We start from the raw sequence: 19,829 nt of genomic DNA, 5'->3' as shown, positions 1-19,829 counted from the left end.
TAATGTCTGCAGACACCTGGTTAAGCCAACAGGAGTTTAGACCGACAGAAAAAAACTTTCTCATTTGTTTGCCTATAGCCAAACTTTTAGACACAGGGGAATGGTCAAACTCAAAGGTCCCAGCATCAATTTATGCATCTGTTAAAACAAGCTGGAGCATGCTCAAAAAGGAGAGCAGTGCATAGGGCTGAAAGCAAGCACAAATGTGCTTTTGTACCTAAATCATTACCTCACTGGTCTAAGCATCCTGGGTAATGTCCTGAATTCATTAGTTTAATCTTTGTGTCATAATATTTTGACATAAAATGTGTAATATATCATTATTACACCCATGCTTTCCTTTGGTCTTATGCTTATTTCTTACAAGCAAACAAGTAGGCCAACGGAAGAATGCAATGCTCACATTCTCTTTACTACCACTTACTTAGCCGTCTCTATACAGATGAGACTCTGCTGTAGAGATGACATCAGCCATGTTGTAGTGTCCAGACATCAGTGCACTAACAGAACTCTATGTTTATGATGGTAAGGGTCCAAAGCCTAGTTCTGCCAAGCCTGCAGTCACTGACAGAAATTGCTGGGAGAACAGATTTGCTAGGCCATCCCCTAATAAACAGCTCTCTAAACTAAATGGATCCACATCATCTGTACTGAAAACATGCCAAATAGAGGCAAACAGTCTGTCATTAACAGATCAAACCAACCAACTTATGCTTCACCAGTGGTGTAGTGTAGATAATGGTTTCTGCCCTTGAGTTTCAAAATTGCTCAATTGTAAATTCATCCCAGCATGTTTTGATAGTACCAAGGAAGTGCCAAGTACTCGGAGCTTGACAAAATTAGGGATTTTGGGTACTGCTAAATGTCTCTCTATATACATTTTCAATGTATAGAGCCAAACTTTTTAGGACCCTGGACAGCACTGTTAAGGGCCACACCAAGGATGATAACTATAACAATAATTATGAAGATTAAATAATCATTAATTCTATAAGACTAGGGAAGTCCACAACCCAGCTATAGAGATAACAACACAGAGGAATAGTATTGTTGGAATCAATGATTTTTATTTTTTTTTTTTTCAGCTGATGAATGATAAAATCATTGGCAGCCAATTAGAATCTACCTGACTTTAAAAACCTTGAGCATTTAAATCACTAGACAGCATAAGTGCAGCGTGTGCATATAATACACAGAACTTTATTGTCCATTGGTGTGGACGCTTATATACTGTTCTTTGTCTGATGTTGAAATTAAACCACAATTACTGTATAGTGGCAAATGATGATCATTAATCTTTCTGTGCTGCTAAAATACACTATAGTTTTTTGGAGAAAATAAACAGACAATGAACATTATCAGACAATGAACTGATAATAAATGAAAATCGCTGAGGATGAGAACATTTTTCAATTATTATTTTCATGTTTCATGTTCATCTTTTTATAAGATAGTTCTGGAAACAAGGCAGCCCTGCCTTGCACATCTCTTTTTTAAACATGATCAATGAAATGGAAATGGACCATTTCAAGCCACTTTTAGAGAGCAAGTGAAAACCGCAGAGAAAGAAAAGCAAAGAAATCATACCTAGGTCATCAGAATAAGTGGTGGTGTGCAAGGCCTCTGTTAGTGTCTCCTTGGGTGCCTCTGAAGGGCCTGAATCAGCTTCTTCATGTGATGTTTCATGGTCAGTAAGTGAAGGTGTTGTTTTCGCTGCTCCGGCAGCAACTGTGGCTGAACTAGATGTAGTGAAACTTGGTGACTTTGTAACATGGTCAGTTAATTCAACAATTTCACTTTCTGAATAGCTGGTGAATGTTTGAGACACTTTTTGTGTAGATTTGGAGGTTCCTGTAGATGTTTCTCTAGGTTGTGAGCTTTGCATAAAAACCGTAGATGTAACTGTAGAACCAGTGATGGTAACTCCACTGGAGGTTTCTGAGAGTTCAGGTTCTGAGCTGGTGGATCTTTGTGTAGACAGAGGTGGAGGGTCCGCCATAACAACACCAACACCAGTCTCATCTTCATACTCAGAGAAAACAGTAGACTTAGCACTCTCAAGAAAAGTAGCCTTTGTTGCCAATGAGAAGGATGACTGTGATTCAGCTTCATCTTTACCAGTACTGGTCTCACTAGCTGAGTGAGTCAGATTCTGGGTTGGGAATTTATCATGATCACTTTCGGTAATGGATTCGCTAAGTGAAGTCGATTCACTTTTGTCTCCTGATTCTATAGTGTTTGCTAATGTTACTAAAGAAGCCTCTGGTTCTAAAACTGTTATAAAACTCTTGTCTGTTGTAATATCAACCAGGATAGATTCCTCTGTTTTCCCAACTGCAAACATCGGTTTTGTGCTTAGTGAAGCTGAAAGTAAAACATCAGGTAGAACGGTCCTCACTTCAATGATACTCTTATCCTCTAGTTCCTCCATTGGTTCTTCCGTGGCTGTGGGAGCTGCGGTAGTAAGTTCTTCACGGACCACATCTCCACGAACTTTTGCTTCATCATCAGCCTTCTCAGTGCCAAAATCACTAATATCAAATTCAGGAAGTTTTGTCGTGGGTAAGCTTTCCTCAGATTTCACACTGACTGCTGCTGCATATGGTGTGTTGACGGATTCTAGTCTGTCAGGGACGTGGCTTGTCTTTGGTGGTGCCATGCTTGTAGAAAACATAGAAGGGGCGTCAGTAGGAGACAGGTCATCATCAGAGGTGGCCTGTGATGCATGAGAGGGACTGGCTTCAGAAGTCTGGCCTCTGGTGGTCTCTGTGGCAAAGAATGCAGTCGTGGGCTCCATAGTTGTACCACTCTGAATTGTGACGTCTACCCAGGAGGACTGGTTGAATAAAAGCATAGAGGGGCCTATAGGGCAAGAAAGAAAAAAAAGTCACAATATTTACCCAATATTTTGATATTTTGAATTATAGACGTCACTCAAACATGAGCAGAAGAGTACATTTAAAGGATTAGTCCACTTTTAAATAAACTTTTCCTGATAATTTACTCACCCCCATGTCATCCAAGATGCCCATGTCTTTCTTTCTTCAGTCAAAAAGAAATTAAAGTTTTTGATGAAAACATTCCAGGATTTTTTTCAATATAGTAGACTTCAATGGGCACCAAACAGTCAAAATTAGTTTCACTGCAGCTTCAAATTGTTCTACACGATCCCAGATGAGAAATAAGGGTCTTATCTAGTGAAACCATTGCTCATTTTCTGAAAAAAATTGAAAATTATATAAGTTTTAACCGTAAATGCTCATCTTGAACTAGCTCTCTTCTTCTTCTCTATTAGAATTCTGGCAGTGTAGACACTGCTAAGTGTATTACTGCCCTCCACAGGTCAAAGTTTTGAACTAATTTTTATATACAATATGCTAGTATATAACAATTAGCATTTATGGTTAAAACTTATATAATTGAAATATTTTTTCAGAAAATGAGCGATGGTTTCACTAGATAAGACCCTTATTTCTCATCTGGGATCGTGTAGAACAATTTGAAGCTGCAGTGAAACTAATTTTGACCTTCAACTGTTTGGTGCCCATTGAAGTCTACTATATGGAAAAAAATCCTGGAATGTTTTCATCAAAAGCTTTAATTTCTTTTTGACTGAAGAAAGAAAGACATGGACATCTTGGATGACATGGGGGTGAGTAAATTATCAGGAAAAGTTTATTTAAAAGTGGACTAATCCTTTAATCAAAATACTTTAAAACATAAAATACACAATCAAAAAGCATATCAAAATGCACTACCTTTCAAACTTTTTTGGAAAGAAATAAATCTTTTTATTCATGAAGGATGCATTAAAGGATTAGTTCACTTCAGAATTAAAATTTCCTGATAATTTACTCACCCCCATGTCATCCAAGACGTGTATGTCTTTCTTTCTTCAGTCAAAAAGAATTTAAGGTTTTTGAGTAAAACATTCCAGGATTTCTCCATATGGTGGACTTCAATGGCTACCAACGGGTTGAAGGTCTAAATTGCAGTTTAAATGCAGCTTCAAAGGGCTCTACACGATCCCAGCCGAGGAATAAGGGTCTTATCTAGCGAAACAATCTGTCATTTAAAAAAAAAAAAAACATAAAAATGATATACTTTAACCAAAAATGCTCATCTTGCACTAGCTCTGCGATGCACCATGCATTACGTAATCACGTTGGAAAGGTCACGTGTGACGTAGGTGGAAGTACAGAGCAAGTGTTTACAAAGCGAATGTGCAAAGACTTAGTCAAACGGCCTTTACAAAAACAAAAAAAGGGGGGGAAAAATGATGTCGGACTATTTTGAAGTTGGAGGAGAAAATGAGAGTTTTTCGCCCTACCACATCAATTCCGCCAACATGACCTTTCCAACATGATTACATAATGGGTTGCGCATTGTAGAGCAGTGCAAGACGAGTATTTGTGGTTAAAAAGTATACAAATCTTTATTTTTTTTAGAAAATGACTGATCGTTTCACTGGATAAGACCCTTATTCCTTGGCTGGGATCATGTAGAGCCCTTTGAGGCTGCACTGAAAGTGCAATTTGGACCTTCAACCCGTTAGTAGCCGTTGAAGTCCACTAGAGAATAATCCTCAAAAACCTTAATTTCTTTTCGACTGAAGAGAGAAAGACATAAACATCTTGGATGACATGGCGGTGAGAAAATTATCAGGAAATCTGAATTCTTAAGTGAACTAATCCTTTAAATGAATCAAAAATAACAGTATAGAAAAACTATTTCAAATAAAATTATTACCTTGCAGCCATATAATCTGATTCTTTTTGGTTATAGAAACATAATTATTACCACTTTACTTTTTTGTTGTCAGATTGTTACTATGGTTTGATATAAAATGTTAAGTGTAAATTAAAGGATTAGTTCACTTTCAAATGAAAATTACCCCAAACTTTTATTAATATAACTCCAATTGTGTTCATCTGAAAGAAGAAAGTCATATACACCTAGGATGGCTTGAGGGTGAGTAAAGATTGTGGTAATTTTCATTTTAAACAGGGAATTTTCATTTTAAAGTGAACTAATCCTTTAAGTATCTACTTTTTCACCACTGTAAAATTTAAAATATTGTAAACAGGATCTCCAGACAGATCTCTGCTATGAGAATCTTTCAGTTTTCACAGCAGCTTGTACTTTTTCTTGGGACATTATGCTTGGTTGTATGATTATTATAATAACAATATTATGAAACATCATCCCAGTATTGCTGAAACAAAGCATGATTTGATTACACCGTTGTCAGAGTCCCCGAGAGGCCTATATTTCTAACAATTGTTGAAACACTGATACAGCTTTTTAAATTGTTGCAATCTGAAAGTGATTTTCACCTTCACTCCATAAAAAGGGAAAATTTGGGTCATTTTTACAAAGCTTTCTAGGTACAGACAGCTCTTTAAAAGTCATTGTATGCAATACGTGAATTTAAATATGTGACGGTTGACGAAAATAGCACATCGGATTCCAGATTAACTCAGATTAACTTGTCTTTAAACTATTCAGTGAAATTCTTTTATATGAAGGGTGTCAGAATGGTTCCAACAACCTAGCAATTATTTTGCAAATTGAATTTCATTCACACAAACAGCTTACATGCTCTTAAGCCTTTAATGACCCTGTGTTCACCAAAAAGTGTCATCTTCAAATACAACAGGCTAGCAGCCAAGACTCCAGCTGTTCTCTATTATCTACAGGCTCTTTTTATTCATTTTGATGTCATCCATGAGTTACTTTTCCCTTAAGAAAAATTCCTGTCATTCATGTGATGCATTGTCTGATGGTTTGTGGGATGTTGTGAGGTGTGGTGAGAGGCAAAAACATCATGTGTCATGCTAATCCAGCCTGATTAGCTCATGTGATTTTATGCACATCTGTCACTACATCAAACATTTGTAGTCATCACAGGGCAAACAAACATGAGAACAAAACCCATCATGTAAGAGAAAACACTTGAACAGCTCTCAATTCCACATGGATCAGAGAGGCTTGACAGAGATTAAACAGACCAAACAAACACAGAGGTCACAGTGTCGAAGTTTTGGGTGAACCCCAGGTCCATTACTTATCACAGCAGTCAGTGGCTGTCATTCTGGGTGAGTGCCCTGCCTGGCAGGGGGTAGGTTGTCTAAATTAGCCTCAGTTGAAAAGATAACCCCCCCCAGGTCAGGGGTTAGCGAGACCCACTGATTTTAGAGCTCTGGTAGTAGCACTCTTCTTTATCTGCATGTCTGTTCAGATAAGTGCTGGTGCAAATGACAGGAAGAACAGAAGGTCTGACAGCGGAAAGAGGCAGAAAAAAGAAGCAGGTAACACCTAAGCACTTTTTCATGTTTGTTGATGGCTGTAGATCTGTACTGTGCATCTTAATCACAGAAAAAGGTATTAACTCTGTATTATGCAACAAAATTTTTCGTTGACGAATGGCTCAGATAAAAATGAAAGGGATAGTTCACTCAAAAATGAAAATTCTGTCATCATTTACTCACCCTCAAGTTGTTCCAAACCTGTATGAATTATTTCTTCTGCTGAACACAAACAAAGATATTTTGAAGAATATAGGTAACCAAACAGTTGATGAGCCCTATTGACTTCCATAGTATGGGGGGGGGGAGTACTTGAAGTCAATGGGGCCCATCAACTTTTTGGTTACAGACATTCTTCAAAATATCTTCTTTTGTGTTCAGCAGAAGTAAGAAATTCATACAGGTTTGGAACAACTTGAGGGTGAGTAAATGATGACAGAATTTTCATTTTTGAGTGAACTATCCCTTTAATGGCAACTTTAAGAAAGGAATCCCTACCTTCCTTTTTTTTTAGCAAGCTGATATTACAGATGCACTATTTTTACAGAAATTCAGGCCAATACTGCTAAAATGATTATTTTCATGTTAAGGTTGATAACTGATGGCTGATAATAAAATGGTTTTAAATGCTACAAGTGAAATTAGCCATGAAAAGATTATAATGCACCATATGAAAAAATGGATATTCATTTTGAGATTTACATTTTCTAGTGTTATTAAATTATTAGTGTTTTTAAAGATTAACTTTAGGTTAGAGTTAGATGACAGGAAAGAACACTGAAAAGTAAAAACAGGGAAAATTTAAAATGTAATATTACAATTTAAATATCCAGTATTGACTGCTAAATAAAAAAAATAAAAAAAACTCTAATAACGGTCATACCATTGATACCAGTATATCATGCATCTCTAGCTATTATGCCTATTACCTGGATGGAAACAGCTGCTCAGAGCTGTTAGACTAGTTATCTCAAGACTAACTCGACTTGGACGCCCTGGTTGCATAATATTGTTCTTATGAGGTCATCTAAGCCAATGGGAACATCAAGTCTTTCTGAAGTCTCAGTACCTACAACACCACAAAGCAAAGTCTGACAAGCATCTGCCATTTTAGCCATGAAGCACTACAGTGGCATAACGGACCTCTGAATGTTTAAACCCTCTTGTTAACCAAGCCCAGTTTGGTTTCCTTAGAAACGGGCGGCAACCCAGAATGCAGCAGAGTGAGGTCAGTGAATCACTGGAGAATGAGCTACTCTCATGTAAACTTTTCCATACTCGGTGTCTCAACTTAAAAGAACCTCAATTAACAAAAAGTGGTGCACTCTAACTAATATTCTGCTTTGATTTACTGCCCTTAAGAGGCATTCGCAGTAAGTCTGGAGCTCAAGTTTACGTGTGTAATGGGGTGAGGGCTTCATAAGACCCATACTGAGAGAAATGACGTCAAAGCAACTGGTAAAGTGGCTGTTCTCGCAATCACCCAGGTGTTCGTTTATTACACCATAAACACTTCATGAGCTCAGTGAAAAGTCTTTACCTTTGAAACAGTATGCTCCTAGCTTCATATTGGGATCCGGGAAGCCTGTTTGGTTTCGGTAGCGGTACATGGTGCGGACACCCAGCAGACCACCCCCACACTGACTTCTGGCGATGGAGACAGGGTGGCGGGCACTGCCGTCAGAAAGCCATCCATAATCGCATCGGTCGAGGCCCTGTCTCCAGGCAGCGTGGAGTTGACCAGGTGAGGCCAGCTCTGCATTCATGCTTTCACACTCCGCCTTGGCCTCAGCAAAGGTCATCTTACGCATTGTGGGCGCAAAGTAGACGTTACCTGAATTAAAAACACACAAGAAATATTCAGTATTATTATATCTGAAATTAACTGCATTTTGAGTTTGTCATAAACACAGCTTACATGTTAAGAAGCAATAATCATAATTATTAAAGTTTTGCTAATGAGTAAATTTCAAAGTGCCAGTCAATGAATCAAAACCCAGATCTTGGATCTGGGAGGAGAAGGAATACCCTAAATGATATGACAAACACGAATTAATAAAACAGCTTTCAGAAAAGAAAAAAATCTATTGAAAATAAAAATGAGGGGAAGTTGTTTTCGCCCAGTCTTGGGTGTTGCTGTCAAAAGCTAGAACTGAGGTTTATAATGACGTCTAAGTAATTTACAGCAGAACAGTAAAGACATTCCCAAATCTTCTTTCGTGGGAGAATGAGACATATTAAACACCACATATAACAGGGTGTTCATTTCATGAATCTATTTTCCTTTTGCTGTTAGACGTTCTTCATGACTTTGTCACAACACTGAGCTGGATATAGCACTTAGTATTAAGAATTCTCTTGACAAGATATGAGAAAACAATTTTATTCAGGTTTTAAAATCTAGAATTCTCTACAAACAATTTTCTCATTATTAGTGACTAGAAATTAATTATTTTTAAAAGATCATGTAAACTATAAAGTATCAAATAAAACTACTGACAGGATGTTTTGATAAGCTGATGTACATACGGCAAAAGAAGTTTGTGTTCACATTGAACTTGGAATTGAAAAGAAACTCTATGAGAGCTTAAACTTCTCTTCTGTGGCAGCAGAAATATTGAAAGCTTCCACTTCAGTGTTTAATATCACAGATGTTCACTGCCATTATGGTTGATATTCATTTTTTGGTCATAACCACAGTTTAAAACCACATTAAATATGTCAGCATAGAGCAAATATAACAGATAAACTGCTGCTCTTTCACATTACCACAAGACTGTTGGCCTTGTCAAAAAGTTTTTTTTTTTTATTATTATTATTTCTTGAAAATCTTACCATTGAATGAGTAAAGTTGTAAGAAATAACAAGAATACTAAACTCATACCCTCAAGCTTATCCACATAGCAGAACACGTCGAAGGTCTCTGTGGGCCTGCGTTTGCCATATGACCTGACACCAGGTTTTCCAGGCAGATTTCCAAAGCAGCCAGGCCTTGGTTTAGTGATTGGATATCTACAGACAGAAAGAAAAGTTTCTCATAACTAAAAAATAGTACAAAATTATCATTTGTTTAGCTTTTGCAATTTCCTTTTTATATCAACATGTTGACATATTGTTTAGAACTTATTACTGAGATTGCCAGTAGAGGATATAGAAGTGCAGATCGTTTGTGTGTGTGTGTTGCTTCTAACCTCACTGTTTGATCTGCAATCCAGCCAGCATCACACTGGTCAAATCCATCCTCATAAGCAGCTCTCAGCTGTTCTGCTGTAGCAATGGTGGCTCCAACGTCGCTACAGGTCTGCACAGCTTGTGCATAGTTCAGAACGTATCTGCTGAACTTTGACCTGTAGTGAAACACCACGCCTGTTCAAAAGAACAAATAAAACAAACAACAATGAACATGTCCTAACAAAGACCATTCCATCCATTAACAGTTTCATTAAAAAGGGTCATATTGTATTACTGTCATTGTTGTCAGGGACCGCCATAAACATGAAGACTAATGCAAACTGCTTTTGTCCTGAAGACGTCTGCAAGTTGCTTATAAACAAATTAATAAAGCAAGCAGTGTTGGGACATTCATTTGAACGAGGGGACATTCCATCCACCCCCATAATTGTCCCTTTGAAACAAATTCAAATTAAATGAGTAATGGATCTAATTAAAATGGCAGTGTGTCTTTGCCGAGAGCAGGGTGGTGCTGCAATTCTAGAGCCAAAGCAGTTCAGGGTTGACCCATCCCATCCTTTCACATGGCCTGTGCATAAATCATCCCATACAAGATGTCTCTCAGCATCACAGCATATCCAAGCAGAGGGAAGACATTAAGAGAGGCAAAGTTAAAGTTTTGGAGTTTTTGACTTTTTACACTGTAACTGTAATCTGGGAGGGTTCAAAACAACCCTCAACAATTTAGATAATATGTGCTTGCGGGTTTTCTCCCATTAACAGTTCCACTTAACAGATTGAACTTTAATTTATCTATAATTTACTTTGGTCATGACTGTCAATGATCAGTTAGCTTTAAGGAATTTCCCATATTGACAGCATATGTGCTTCAGATACAACGATGGTGTCTCTAAAAAGACAAGACAAATCTGAGAGTAAGCGAGACTTCTTACCATCAACATTCAAACTGACTGTGTCTTGCGTGTCCTCAATCCCAAACATTACTTCACAGCGGTATGTTCCAGCATCACTTGCCCGAAGCTTCACCATAGTTAGAGAAGCATCGCCAATGTCTTCCGGGTGACTTTGCACAGATACGCGGCTCCTGTAGCCCGAACCAATCTTAATGACGCCATTTTGAGTGACAAGAACAGTCGACTCCACACCCCCTTCAACTTTGGTCCATTTGATGCGCAGGTAGTCTGTTCCCGAGGCATTTCTGTTTCTAGGTCCAACAGTGGGGATGATGGAGAAGTAACATGGAAGGGTCACTTTCCCGGACAACAAGCCGCTGACAGGACGCATCTCCAATAATGTGCTAGAGACTGAGAGAAACGAAAGGCATGAGACATATATACACACAGCTGCATCCATCGCAAAGCACAGGAAATCATGCCTCACTGTGTTTATGATAATTGAGCAGAGAATTATTTTACTGCCTCTGTGAAGCCTAAGGGTGAGTGTACCAGAAACTCTTTTCCTGGAGAAGGACAGATAACCTTGAACGGGGGACGTTGAAAGGATCATAACTGTCAGAAAATCAGTATATACTCAGACCAACAATGTGAGAAATGCTTTGGACAGGTGGGATAACCCCTGAGGGTAGCACACCACCGTGTGTGAGCATGGTCTCTCAGAGAGATGAAGTCAAGCCATCTGTTTGCACCAGACTACAAGAAGTTCCTAATTAAAAGGTATAGGTGCCTGGAAGTAAACCATTAGTGGCAACTGGGGGACAACAGTTTGTGGGAATGCAGGGTTAAGGTCTGCTCCACAACAATTTGACCAATTCGGGAGATGCATTTAAATTAATTTTACAATTAAGTTGATCTTAGTTGCAAGAAATAAATTCAAATTAGCCCCTAAAAACAACACAGAACAAGCCTATGTTCATGCAAATGCCAGTCGAACATGAATAAATCAAATTTCCACTTTTATGTTCAGAAACACTTGAACATGTAAAGATATATTACTAGATGAATACTTTCAAAATATTATCTTAAAAAAAGCTTACCAGGTCCAGTCGTTGTTTGGTATATGCAGATCAACCACAATATGTGTCTTATATTTAGCAACATCTTCCTGTCTTGGAGGTGAAAAGAAGAATCAGTGAATCATTGATTTGATAAGTCATTCAAATCTAGCTGTAAACTGAGCTGAATGACTGAGACATTTGCTATCGATTAAGACTCACATATGCTGAACGGCTTTACTCATCTGACTGAGGCGTTTTGGTGGTCATACAGAGTGTTTCCTCTCAGAGGGTGGGTGGCGGAATTGAGTATTCAGTTGCTATAATCCCCTGCGGGGGGTGAGGCACAAACTTTTGCCACCGCACCACTACAAATGTGGGGCTCACGAGAATTAAAAGTAACATAAAACAGCCCAAAACGTATGTGCTTTTCTTAGATTAGAGATATAATCAAAATATAAGTACTGTGAAAGTTAAAAGACGACATGTGGCCTGGCTACGTGAAAATTAAGATTTGTTTAATTGTTTCTTCATATATGTACTGACTTCATTCATTTGTTGTCTTCCCTTTCGTTTGACCTCATAATACAGTGTGGAAAAAGTCAGCTGCTTCAAATTGCACAGGTAGGCTAAGTTTAATTGCCGCTTCAACGTTTAAGGATAAAAATTAAAGTGGTAAAAATGTGCAGCGATGAGGTCATCACACTTTTGATAACTCTGAATTTCATTACTGAAATCTCATAAAAACGATTAGAAATTACAGAAATGGTAACAAAAATGGATGGAAACAAATGTAACAGTGCACGAACACATAAAGAGTACTTTAATACAATATGAAAAAATGAAACAACAGGCACGGTGGCAAAATAATCCTTACTAGACTAAATCGTAGCTACATTGAATTTGTTTATAAAGAAATTGACCCGTTTATGCATTACAATTCTCAGTGTCATGCAAAATCTCGTCTGAGATCAGAGGCAATCATTTCATTCACGCGCGCGCTAATATCTGCGCTCTTGTATTCGCTCCTGTACTGCATCTGTTCCTCGCTCTATAATAATTGGATTAATGTCTAATAGTCAAGGGCTTCTCGAATATCTGTGAATAAAGATTCAGAACTGACTTGGCCTAGACATAACGGAGCTGGAACCTATTAGTCACGCCCAATGATGTAGTATACGGTCAGCATCAGAGATGAGAAGGATGGTTAAGGAGTCTTTGGTCCTTCTATTTCAGTTCAGTGCTTCTCTTTGGATAGTTCTACTCCTGTATCATACGCTGAGTGAGGTCATGGAAAATTTAAGTACTTCTGTGCGACGTAGGTTCAAATTGTAATTTATTATTTGTTATATCCACTTGGAATGTTGTAAATAATAATAATAATTCGACAAAAAAAATAATTATGATAATAATCATTAGAATGTTGAAAAAATAGCTAACAATCACATAGTCATTTAAATTAATTTATGATTTAAATGTAACCATATTAGCCTATGTCTTGATATAATGCATAAGCGACTGCATAAATTTAACAGTTATGACTACTAAATCACTCTGACTGACGACACAATCATAAATTAGCATAGGTTACAGAGAAATGACAAAAGGAAGAATGAAATACTGTACCTTTCCTGAAAGTTATAATTCCAAACGAAAATAAATGTTACTTAATCCCAGTTTGCAGTGAGTCCACATGAAACCTTTATACGTGTCCTTATATCAGTTTGAAAAAAAAGTCCGATCTCCTTCTTGGACCGTATGTTGCTTTTTGTGGTCCGGACACAAAATGTGAACGCTAACAGCAAATTCAAATCCATTTTACACCCTAAATAACTTCGTCGGGAGCTTAGAGGAGGGGCTCACTTCCCACCCGAAAAAGTGAGTGGACACTAGGCAGAAGGGAGGTGCGGGGAAAGTGACGCGCGTCACAGGTGCCCCAACATGACTAGACATGGGCGCGCGCGCGCGCACACACACACATCGCGCACACAATAAAATAACAGAACATTTACTACAACTAAATAGGAAAGAAAAGAAAGTGCCACTTTGCTATATTCGCTTCGAAGTGCAGGGCACTTAAGTGAATGTTACCTTGATGATATAGCAGTGAAATTGATTTATGTAGCAAATAAAACGTTTGCCTCAAACATAGCATCATTGTAAGCTATATTCATTTATTTGAAATAAAATGTAGCCTAACTTTTGCACCGTCTCCTTTTGTGGCTACTGGTAGAAACAAACAAAGAAAAAAGCAAACAAATAAACATGAAAACAATTCCCGTTGGGTTTAATCAGCTCAGACAGCCTAAATTAGCTCAGTTTTCAAAGTGAGTCGAATAAAAGGAGAAAAGTCTTAAATGCGGCGACGTTTATTCATCCAAGTGTTCCTCATTTATTTCCATGATAACACACTTTATTATTCCCCTATTAATTTTATCTCAACAGTTATTTGGTGAATCAAATATTTCGCTGCAACCGAGAGTTGCCCCTCCACACGGGGGAGAGACCGCACTACTTACGGCACTGGGTGATAAGAGAGAGCAACCGGATGTTTAAACGGTTATAAAGTGACTCGCTGAACTTTGAGGAAGGTCACGCTGCACTAAATGACTGAGCTTAATATAAATCACTTTGATATGGACTTTGATGTTTTGTTTAGATTTATAATTAAATTGCAAGTAGGCCTAGTGAATTTATAAAACCGCCATTGTCCTGAGAACACAGTTCCTTCCAATTAAAATCCACCTTCATTTTGCTTCACATTGATTTTATTGTATTCACTCGTTTAACAAACAGATAGGCTATAACAAATAATATTGTCATCAATAAAAAAAAAATAATTTAAGATGGTTTTGAACAAGGTCTTTGAAACCAACATGCAAAACCACTATTAGAGAAAAGACATTTGCATAATTGGATTCAAAACTAATTACTGAGATACAGACCTCGTGACAACTCTGTGTGACAATAACCCTTGCCATCCTATTTAGTACAGTGTTGTACAAATATTCACTAGGCTATATCAGTGGACAGAATATGGAAGATTGCTGCATCATTTATATTTACTAATCACAGTTTTTACAGATGGCACTTCATAATTCTTTCTAACCACAAACAGTTAATCTCTAAACTGGAGAAGTGCAATTTCAGGTCAGTGCTTTTTCTGGCTTACTTCCTTCCAAGATAACAGATCTTATGTTCAGCTGGAAAAGCTTACCATACCCTCACCACATGGGTCAGTGCTTTAACCATTACTCACCTCCATTTACACCTAAAGACTAGAAATGGTCATCCTCTTGTATCTCAGAAAGAGTCTCCATACGTCTCGCTGACAGATCAAACTGGATATCTACCCATCACCTTTGACCTATAATCACCTAGCATCTACAGCACATTTCCCCAAAGCACTGCTTAACAAAAGTTATGGACTTGCATGACCTTTCCAAGTAATCAGGCTCATATTACAATATATCAACAAAGAAACTGTATTTGCATGCTATATTGGATCAGAATAGTAAGTTGTTAATGATATTTAATTATCTAAGGTGACTTTTATGTTATACACTGGCAACTCCCAGTTTTTCAAAGACACAAAGGAAATTCTCTTTATGTCATATCACCCAGACATACCGTTGATTCTTAGTCAATGACTCAGGTCTTGCAGATAGATCTGCCTGGTGGAATATTGGCTCAAACCAGATGATAAATCAAAGGGCCAGAGCTAAAAAGTGTTTTTTTTTTTTTTTAATTCACTGGATACTTTTAAAGGAACCTTTTCAGCCCTCACTGGCCCATACGAGCTACATTTGTGATTATGTAGAACAGTATAACAAGGCACAAGATGCATGTTACAGCAAGTAACAAGTCACTTTCCCTGACAACTCTCACCTATTTTTGTCCAGACATGCCACTTAATCACATGACTTATGTTAGGAAAACATGGTCTTTGGATCAACTAAGGCATAAATACAAAAACAATAACGCAACTGCTATAATTACAAACAACAACTATGTTGATACTGTCTTAAACATTCTCCTCAAGGTTCACAGAGTGTGGCAGTTGTTCCAGATTTGACTCTGAACAGGTCTGTCAGTAATGCTCTGTTAGCTCCATTCACAATTTCCTAAGCACATTAAGGGGGATAGAAGGTTGGGAGGTGGAGAAGACTAGGGGTTCATTTGTACCATCCTGTCTGTGGAAAGCAGGAACTACATCACAATGAACACATGTAGCCGCAAAAGCTGTAAATCACTGAAGCAGTTAGGATATCAAGTGTAAAATAAAGTAGATGGGCCAGGGTGAGTGTTAGATGTTGATAGTGTTCAAGGTGTTGTAAGAGTAAAACAAACCTCAATGACTAAACAGTATTTATTGCATAATCCCACTGAACGTTAAACAGACATAAAGTGACATTTGACTTTTTTCATATATCTACTAGCACATGTTGGATCTTAAATGCATACACCGGGCCCTTAGTGCTGGAATTTATAGAAGTAAAGGCCCGTTCATGCAAAGAATAAAAAAATATACCAATAACTAAAATAACTCTAGCATTCACACCAGCAGATGAAAATGTCACCTCATGCACCGGAACCTGTGCGCGCGCTCAAGGCAGTTGGACATAGTGGTGTATTAGAGGTAAAAAATTATATAAATTCTGTTCGGTTTCTCGCACAAACCGATCGTTTCGTGTCTTAGGACATCAATGTGTTGTCACGAGCCGCAGGGTTTAATTTGGATTTGTCTTTGCATGTTTTTTTTTTACTCTCATAGATTTTGTTACCATTGACATGCATTATACGACTGACAGACTGCAACGGTTGGAGTTAAAAATCATCATTTGTGCTCTACTGAAGAAAAAAAAGTCACCTACATCTTGGATACCCTGGTGGTAAGCAGATAAACATCAAATTTTCATTTTTGGGTGAACTATCCCTTTAAAATACACTATAATATTCTTACACTAAATGTCAGAGTAGTTAGCAGAGATACAGCTGAGCTGGAGTTTCATTGAGCCTGCTTTAAATTAAAAATGTCTGAATGCCACTCCGTATGACGTGCTACACATTTATTGTTTTATGCATTTATGTATTGTTAAATGCCAAAATTACAACAACACTTTAATTGCATTTACAGTAATGTTATTTGAGATCAACACCAAAGGAAGATTATCTTGCACTCACACCAAAGAAAGCTCACAAGATGTATTCAAGATTCTGCATTTTGCTTAAAAGAAAGAAAGAAAGAAAGAAAGAAAGAAAGAAAGAAAGAAAGAAAGAAAGAAAGAAAGAAAGAAAGAAAGAAAGAAAGAAAGAAAGAAAGAAAGAAAGAAAGCTGTCAAAGTGTTACATTATTAAAAAGGAAGAGGAAGCCATACATTAAAATAAAAACAGACATGCAAATGCAAGTTACACCGACCAAACCTTTACCTCTTGGAGCTATTTTTACATGTCTAATGTAGTTTATTATTTTGCGCATGAATTTAATCAATAAAGGTTTATTATAAATTGCACTGAGAATAATCAGAGCTATTTTAATATTATAAACCATATTAACTAATAGCCTCAGAAAGTGGATTGATTTTCATTACAGACGCAGGACTCAGTATTTATTAACTTGTACCACTCAATTGCTGTTACGCGCAATCCATTGCATTTGTTTCTGTATCTGTTTTCGTAGTCCACACATACTGATCATCACTAATCAACACTACACAGTGTTTCTTTGCAGTAACTTGGTCCTTACATTGACAAGTACTTGTGAACCTGTGTTCAATGTCTCTGTCTGGTCACGTCTGTCTTACATCTCACACTTGTAGGAATGTCCTGTTGGATTCTGTCAATGTGGCTGTAAAGCAATTAAGGGGTAATTAAGAGGTTTTCTTTGTTGTGTTTGGACTCAGGAGAATAAGTTCTTGAGCTATAGCAATGATAAAACCCATTGGCAAGACAAAAATCTGTATTACAGTCAAAAATAACATTAAATTTACTGTTTATAATAACTAAGTTAAATAAATAATGTAAGACTGTTCATCATTTTGTTACTGTAGTGTCTTCTTTTCAAATTATTTCTAAAACCTCTAGCCACAATTTTGTGAAATTAATTTAAAAAATCACAAAAAATATTTCCATACACTGTCAAACCAACATTTATTCAGACACCTTGAACATTTCATTCATTAATACCGTTTATTCACTATAGTTTAAAAACAAATAGTAATAAAATATGACAAGATTAACTGTCAGAAAAAAAATGAATCTTAATTATGTCAGATAACACAAGCAAAACATGGTCAGGTCAAAGTGTCTGAGTAATTTTGGGTTCCAAATCTTTAACAGTTTTACTGGTAGACCACTGTATGAAGAATTTTTGGGTATAATATTTCACAGTTTACTTTATTTTGCTATCCTCACTTACATAAATGAACTATAGTGTCCTGCACCCACTAGTAAAAATATACCAAAAATATCAAAAATCTCGGAATAATTTTTGGTTTGACTGTATTTCAAAGTCTTTGAAGTATCCCTAATAACAACGAAGGGGTGAAGCAAAGTTTAGCCAAAGTGTCCGCCGCTAATTTACAGCAGCTTGTACTATGAGTAATATCATTTTGAGATTTAAGAGAGGATGACCTGAGATAACCCTAGTGACTCCACTGACACCATTTTACCTCTTATTCAAGCTTTGACACCCATCCAGAGAAGCAGTTGATCTAACATTCCGCAAATGCAGGGGTGACAACCAATTACATTAACTTAAATTTGGCTAAGAAAAATGATTACTCACTGGTTTTGGAGCCATCGTGTGCGAGTGTGTCTATGGGAAGCGCACCATTCAGACAATTCTGACTATTATAATTAAAACACAGTGTAACTGATGAGTGGACTTTAGGAGAACCTGTTCAAAACTCATCTGTTCCTAAGCGACCAGTAATTTGGGGAAAATCTGAGACAACTCCATGCAGTCAGACTAAAATCCATGTGCATGAATAAGTTTGAAAATGTGAGAACATGGTAAACACATTTTCTTCATAACCTGCACAAAGATCCAATTGCTGTATTTTGTCAGGGCTATGTGTATGTACTTTGAGCATTACATCAAGTATTTCACATGAAGATGTTTCACTGAGCTCATGGAGCTAATTTCCAGAACACTGAAAATGTTTCCAGGATATTAAGTTCCACCTTGATTCCTAAAATGACTCAGAAATAGCTTCACATTCCCTCAAAACTGTGACAAATATCAAATATGATGTCTTATTTAGCTTCTACTTCTTTTTTTTTCTTTCGTTTGGACTTGAATTTTCAGGTGTCAGAACACCTCATAAATATTACAGTAATATAAAAGATCTTAAAGTAATAATAAAGAGATTTGAATAGTATATGAATAATCACATTTTTACAGTCTTTTACTGTTAAAATCACAGTAAAAGACTGTAAAAATGCTACAGTGAAAAACAGTTAATTGGTTTACAGAAAGTTTCTGTACTATACTGTAATACTATACTGTAAGTTTCTGTATATATGGTGAATAACTGTAATAGATCTAACAGTACATTTAATCTAATTTTACAGTAAAATACCATTAAATTTACAGTTTTTGAAAGTGAAAAATAACAAGTCATTGTATAATTTACAGTGAAAAAACGTAAATTGACATTCCCACAATTCCCTGTGTGACACTTCACATTTGATGTATTTTTGTTGAAATAACTTTCTTCTTAGTTTTTTTTAATTTTATGTGTGTTACCATGATGGTGTTTAGTGTTTGTGAGAATGACACTGTGTGCACCTTCTATATATTAGTATTGTTCTTCTCAGCTTGTGGAAAAGCTGCTTGTGATGAACTTTGATTCATCATGTGACTCTCATCACTGCTGTGTTTGGTGGTTGTCAGTGTATTACAAAGGTACAAAACAGATATTAGTACTTCAATAGGTTGGTAAATTAACATTATATCAGTTAATGAAATACGTTTTTTTACTGTAAATTTAACAGATTTTTTTTTGTGTGTAAAATGAATAGTTATGAACCCTAATTATCACAATATAAACCTTTAAATTATATGGTTTTGAACTGTAAAATAGACAGTAAACTAAGTGCTGTCCCACAAAACCTAAAACATTGCTACCGTATTTTTTATGGTAAAGTTCTGGCAACCACAGCTGCCGTTTTTTTTACAGTATTTTTTTTTTTTTATATCATTTATTTATAAAGTTTTTCAAAGCGTTAACAGAAAGCTTCATACAATTTAAGTTCTAACTTTCTCCCCATAATAATCCCTTCTGCCGAAATAATTAATACATAGAATATTAAGACAACAATGACAATAGTAATAATAACAACAATAAATAAAATAATTGAAAAAAAATACAAAA

The 19,829-nt window shown here is 36.7% G+C and overlaps 1 protein-coding gene across 2 annotated transcripts in view; it reads right to left on the bottom strand.

Annotated features, from left to right (window-relative positions):
- The window catches only part of vcana (versican a), a 39,022-nt gene extending 25,689 nt beyond the window's left edge, over positions 1-13,333 (bottom strand). The window contains exons 1-7 of one of the 2 annotated variants that reach the window (XM_048189133.1): positions 13,078-13,333; positions 11,494-11,565; positions 10,433-10,804; positions 9,500-9,674; positions 9,193-9,320; positions 7,849-8,142; positions 1,588-2,862 (exon numbers count right to left, since the gene is read on the bottom strand). In XM_048189133.1, the coding sequence (XP_048045090.1) occupies positions 1,588-2,862; positions 7,849-8,142; positions 9,193-9,320; positions 9,500-9,674; positions 10,433-10,804; positions 11,494-11,557 (2,308 nt within the window). In that variant the 5' untranslated portion in view covers positions 11,558-11,565; positions 13,078-13,333. The remainder of the gene's footprint in view (positions 1-1,587; positions 2,863-7,848; positions 8,143-9,192; positions 9,321-9,499; positions 9,675-10,432; positions 10,805-11,493; positions 11,566-13,077) is intronic. The other variant, XM_048189134.1, reaches the window with a different exon arrangement.
- Positions 13,334-19,829: the final 6,496 nt, after the last annotated feature.

Source organism: Megalobrama amblycephala, linkage group LG4 (assembly GCF_018812025.1).
Source record: "Megalobrama amblycephala isolate DHTTF-2021 linkage group LG4, ASM1881202v1, whole genome shotgun sequence".
In the NCBI taxonomy this organism is placed as follows: domain Eukaryota; kingdom Metazoa; phylum Chordata; class Actinopteri; order Cypriniformes; family Xenocyprididae; genus Megalobrama; species Megalobrama amblycephala.
The sequence above is the reverse complement of the archived record's forward strand: the minus strand, read 5'-3'. Positions and strand labels throughout refer to the sequence as shown.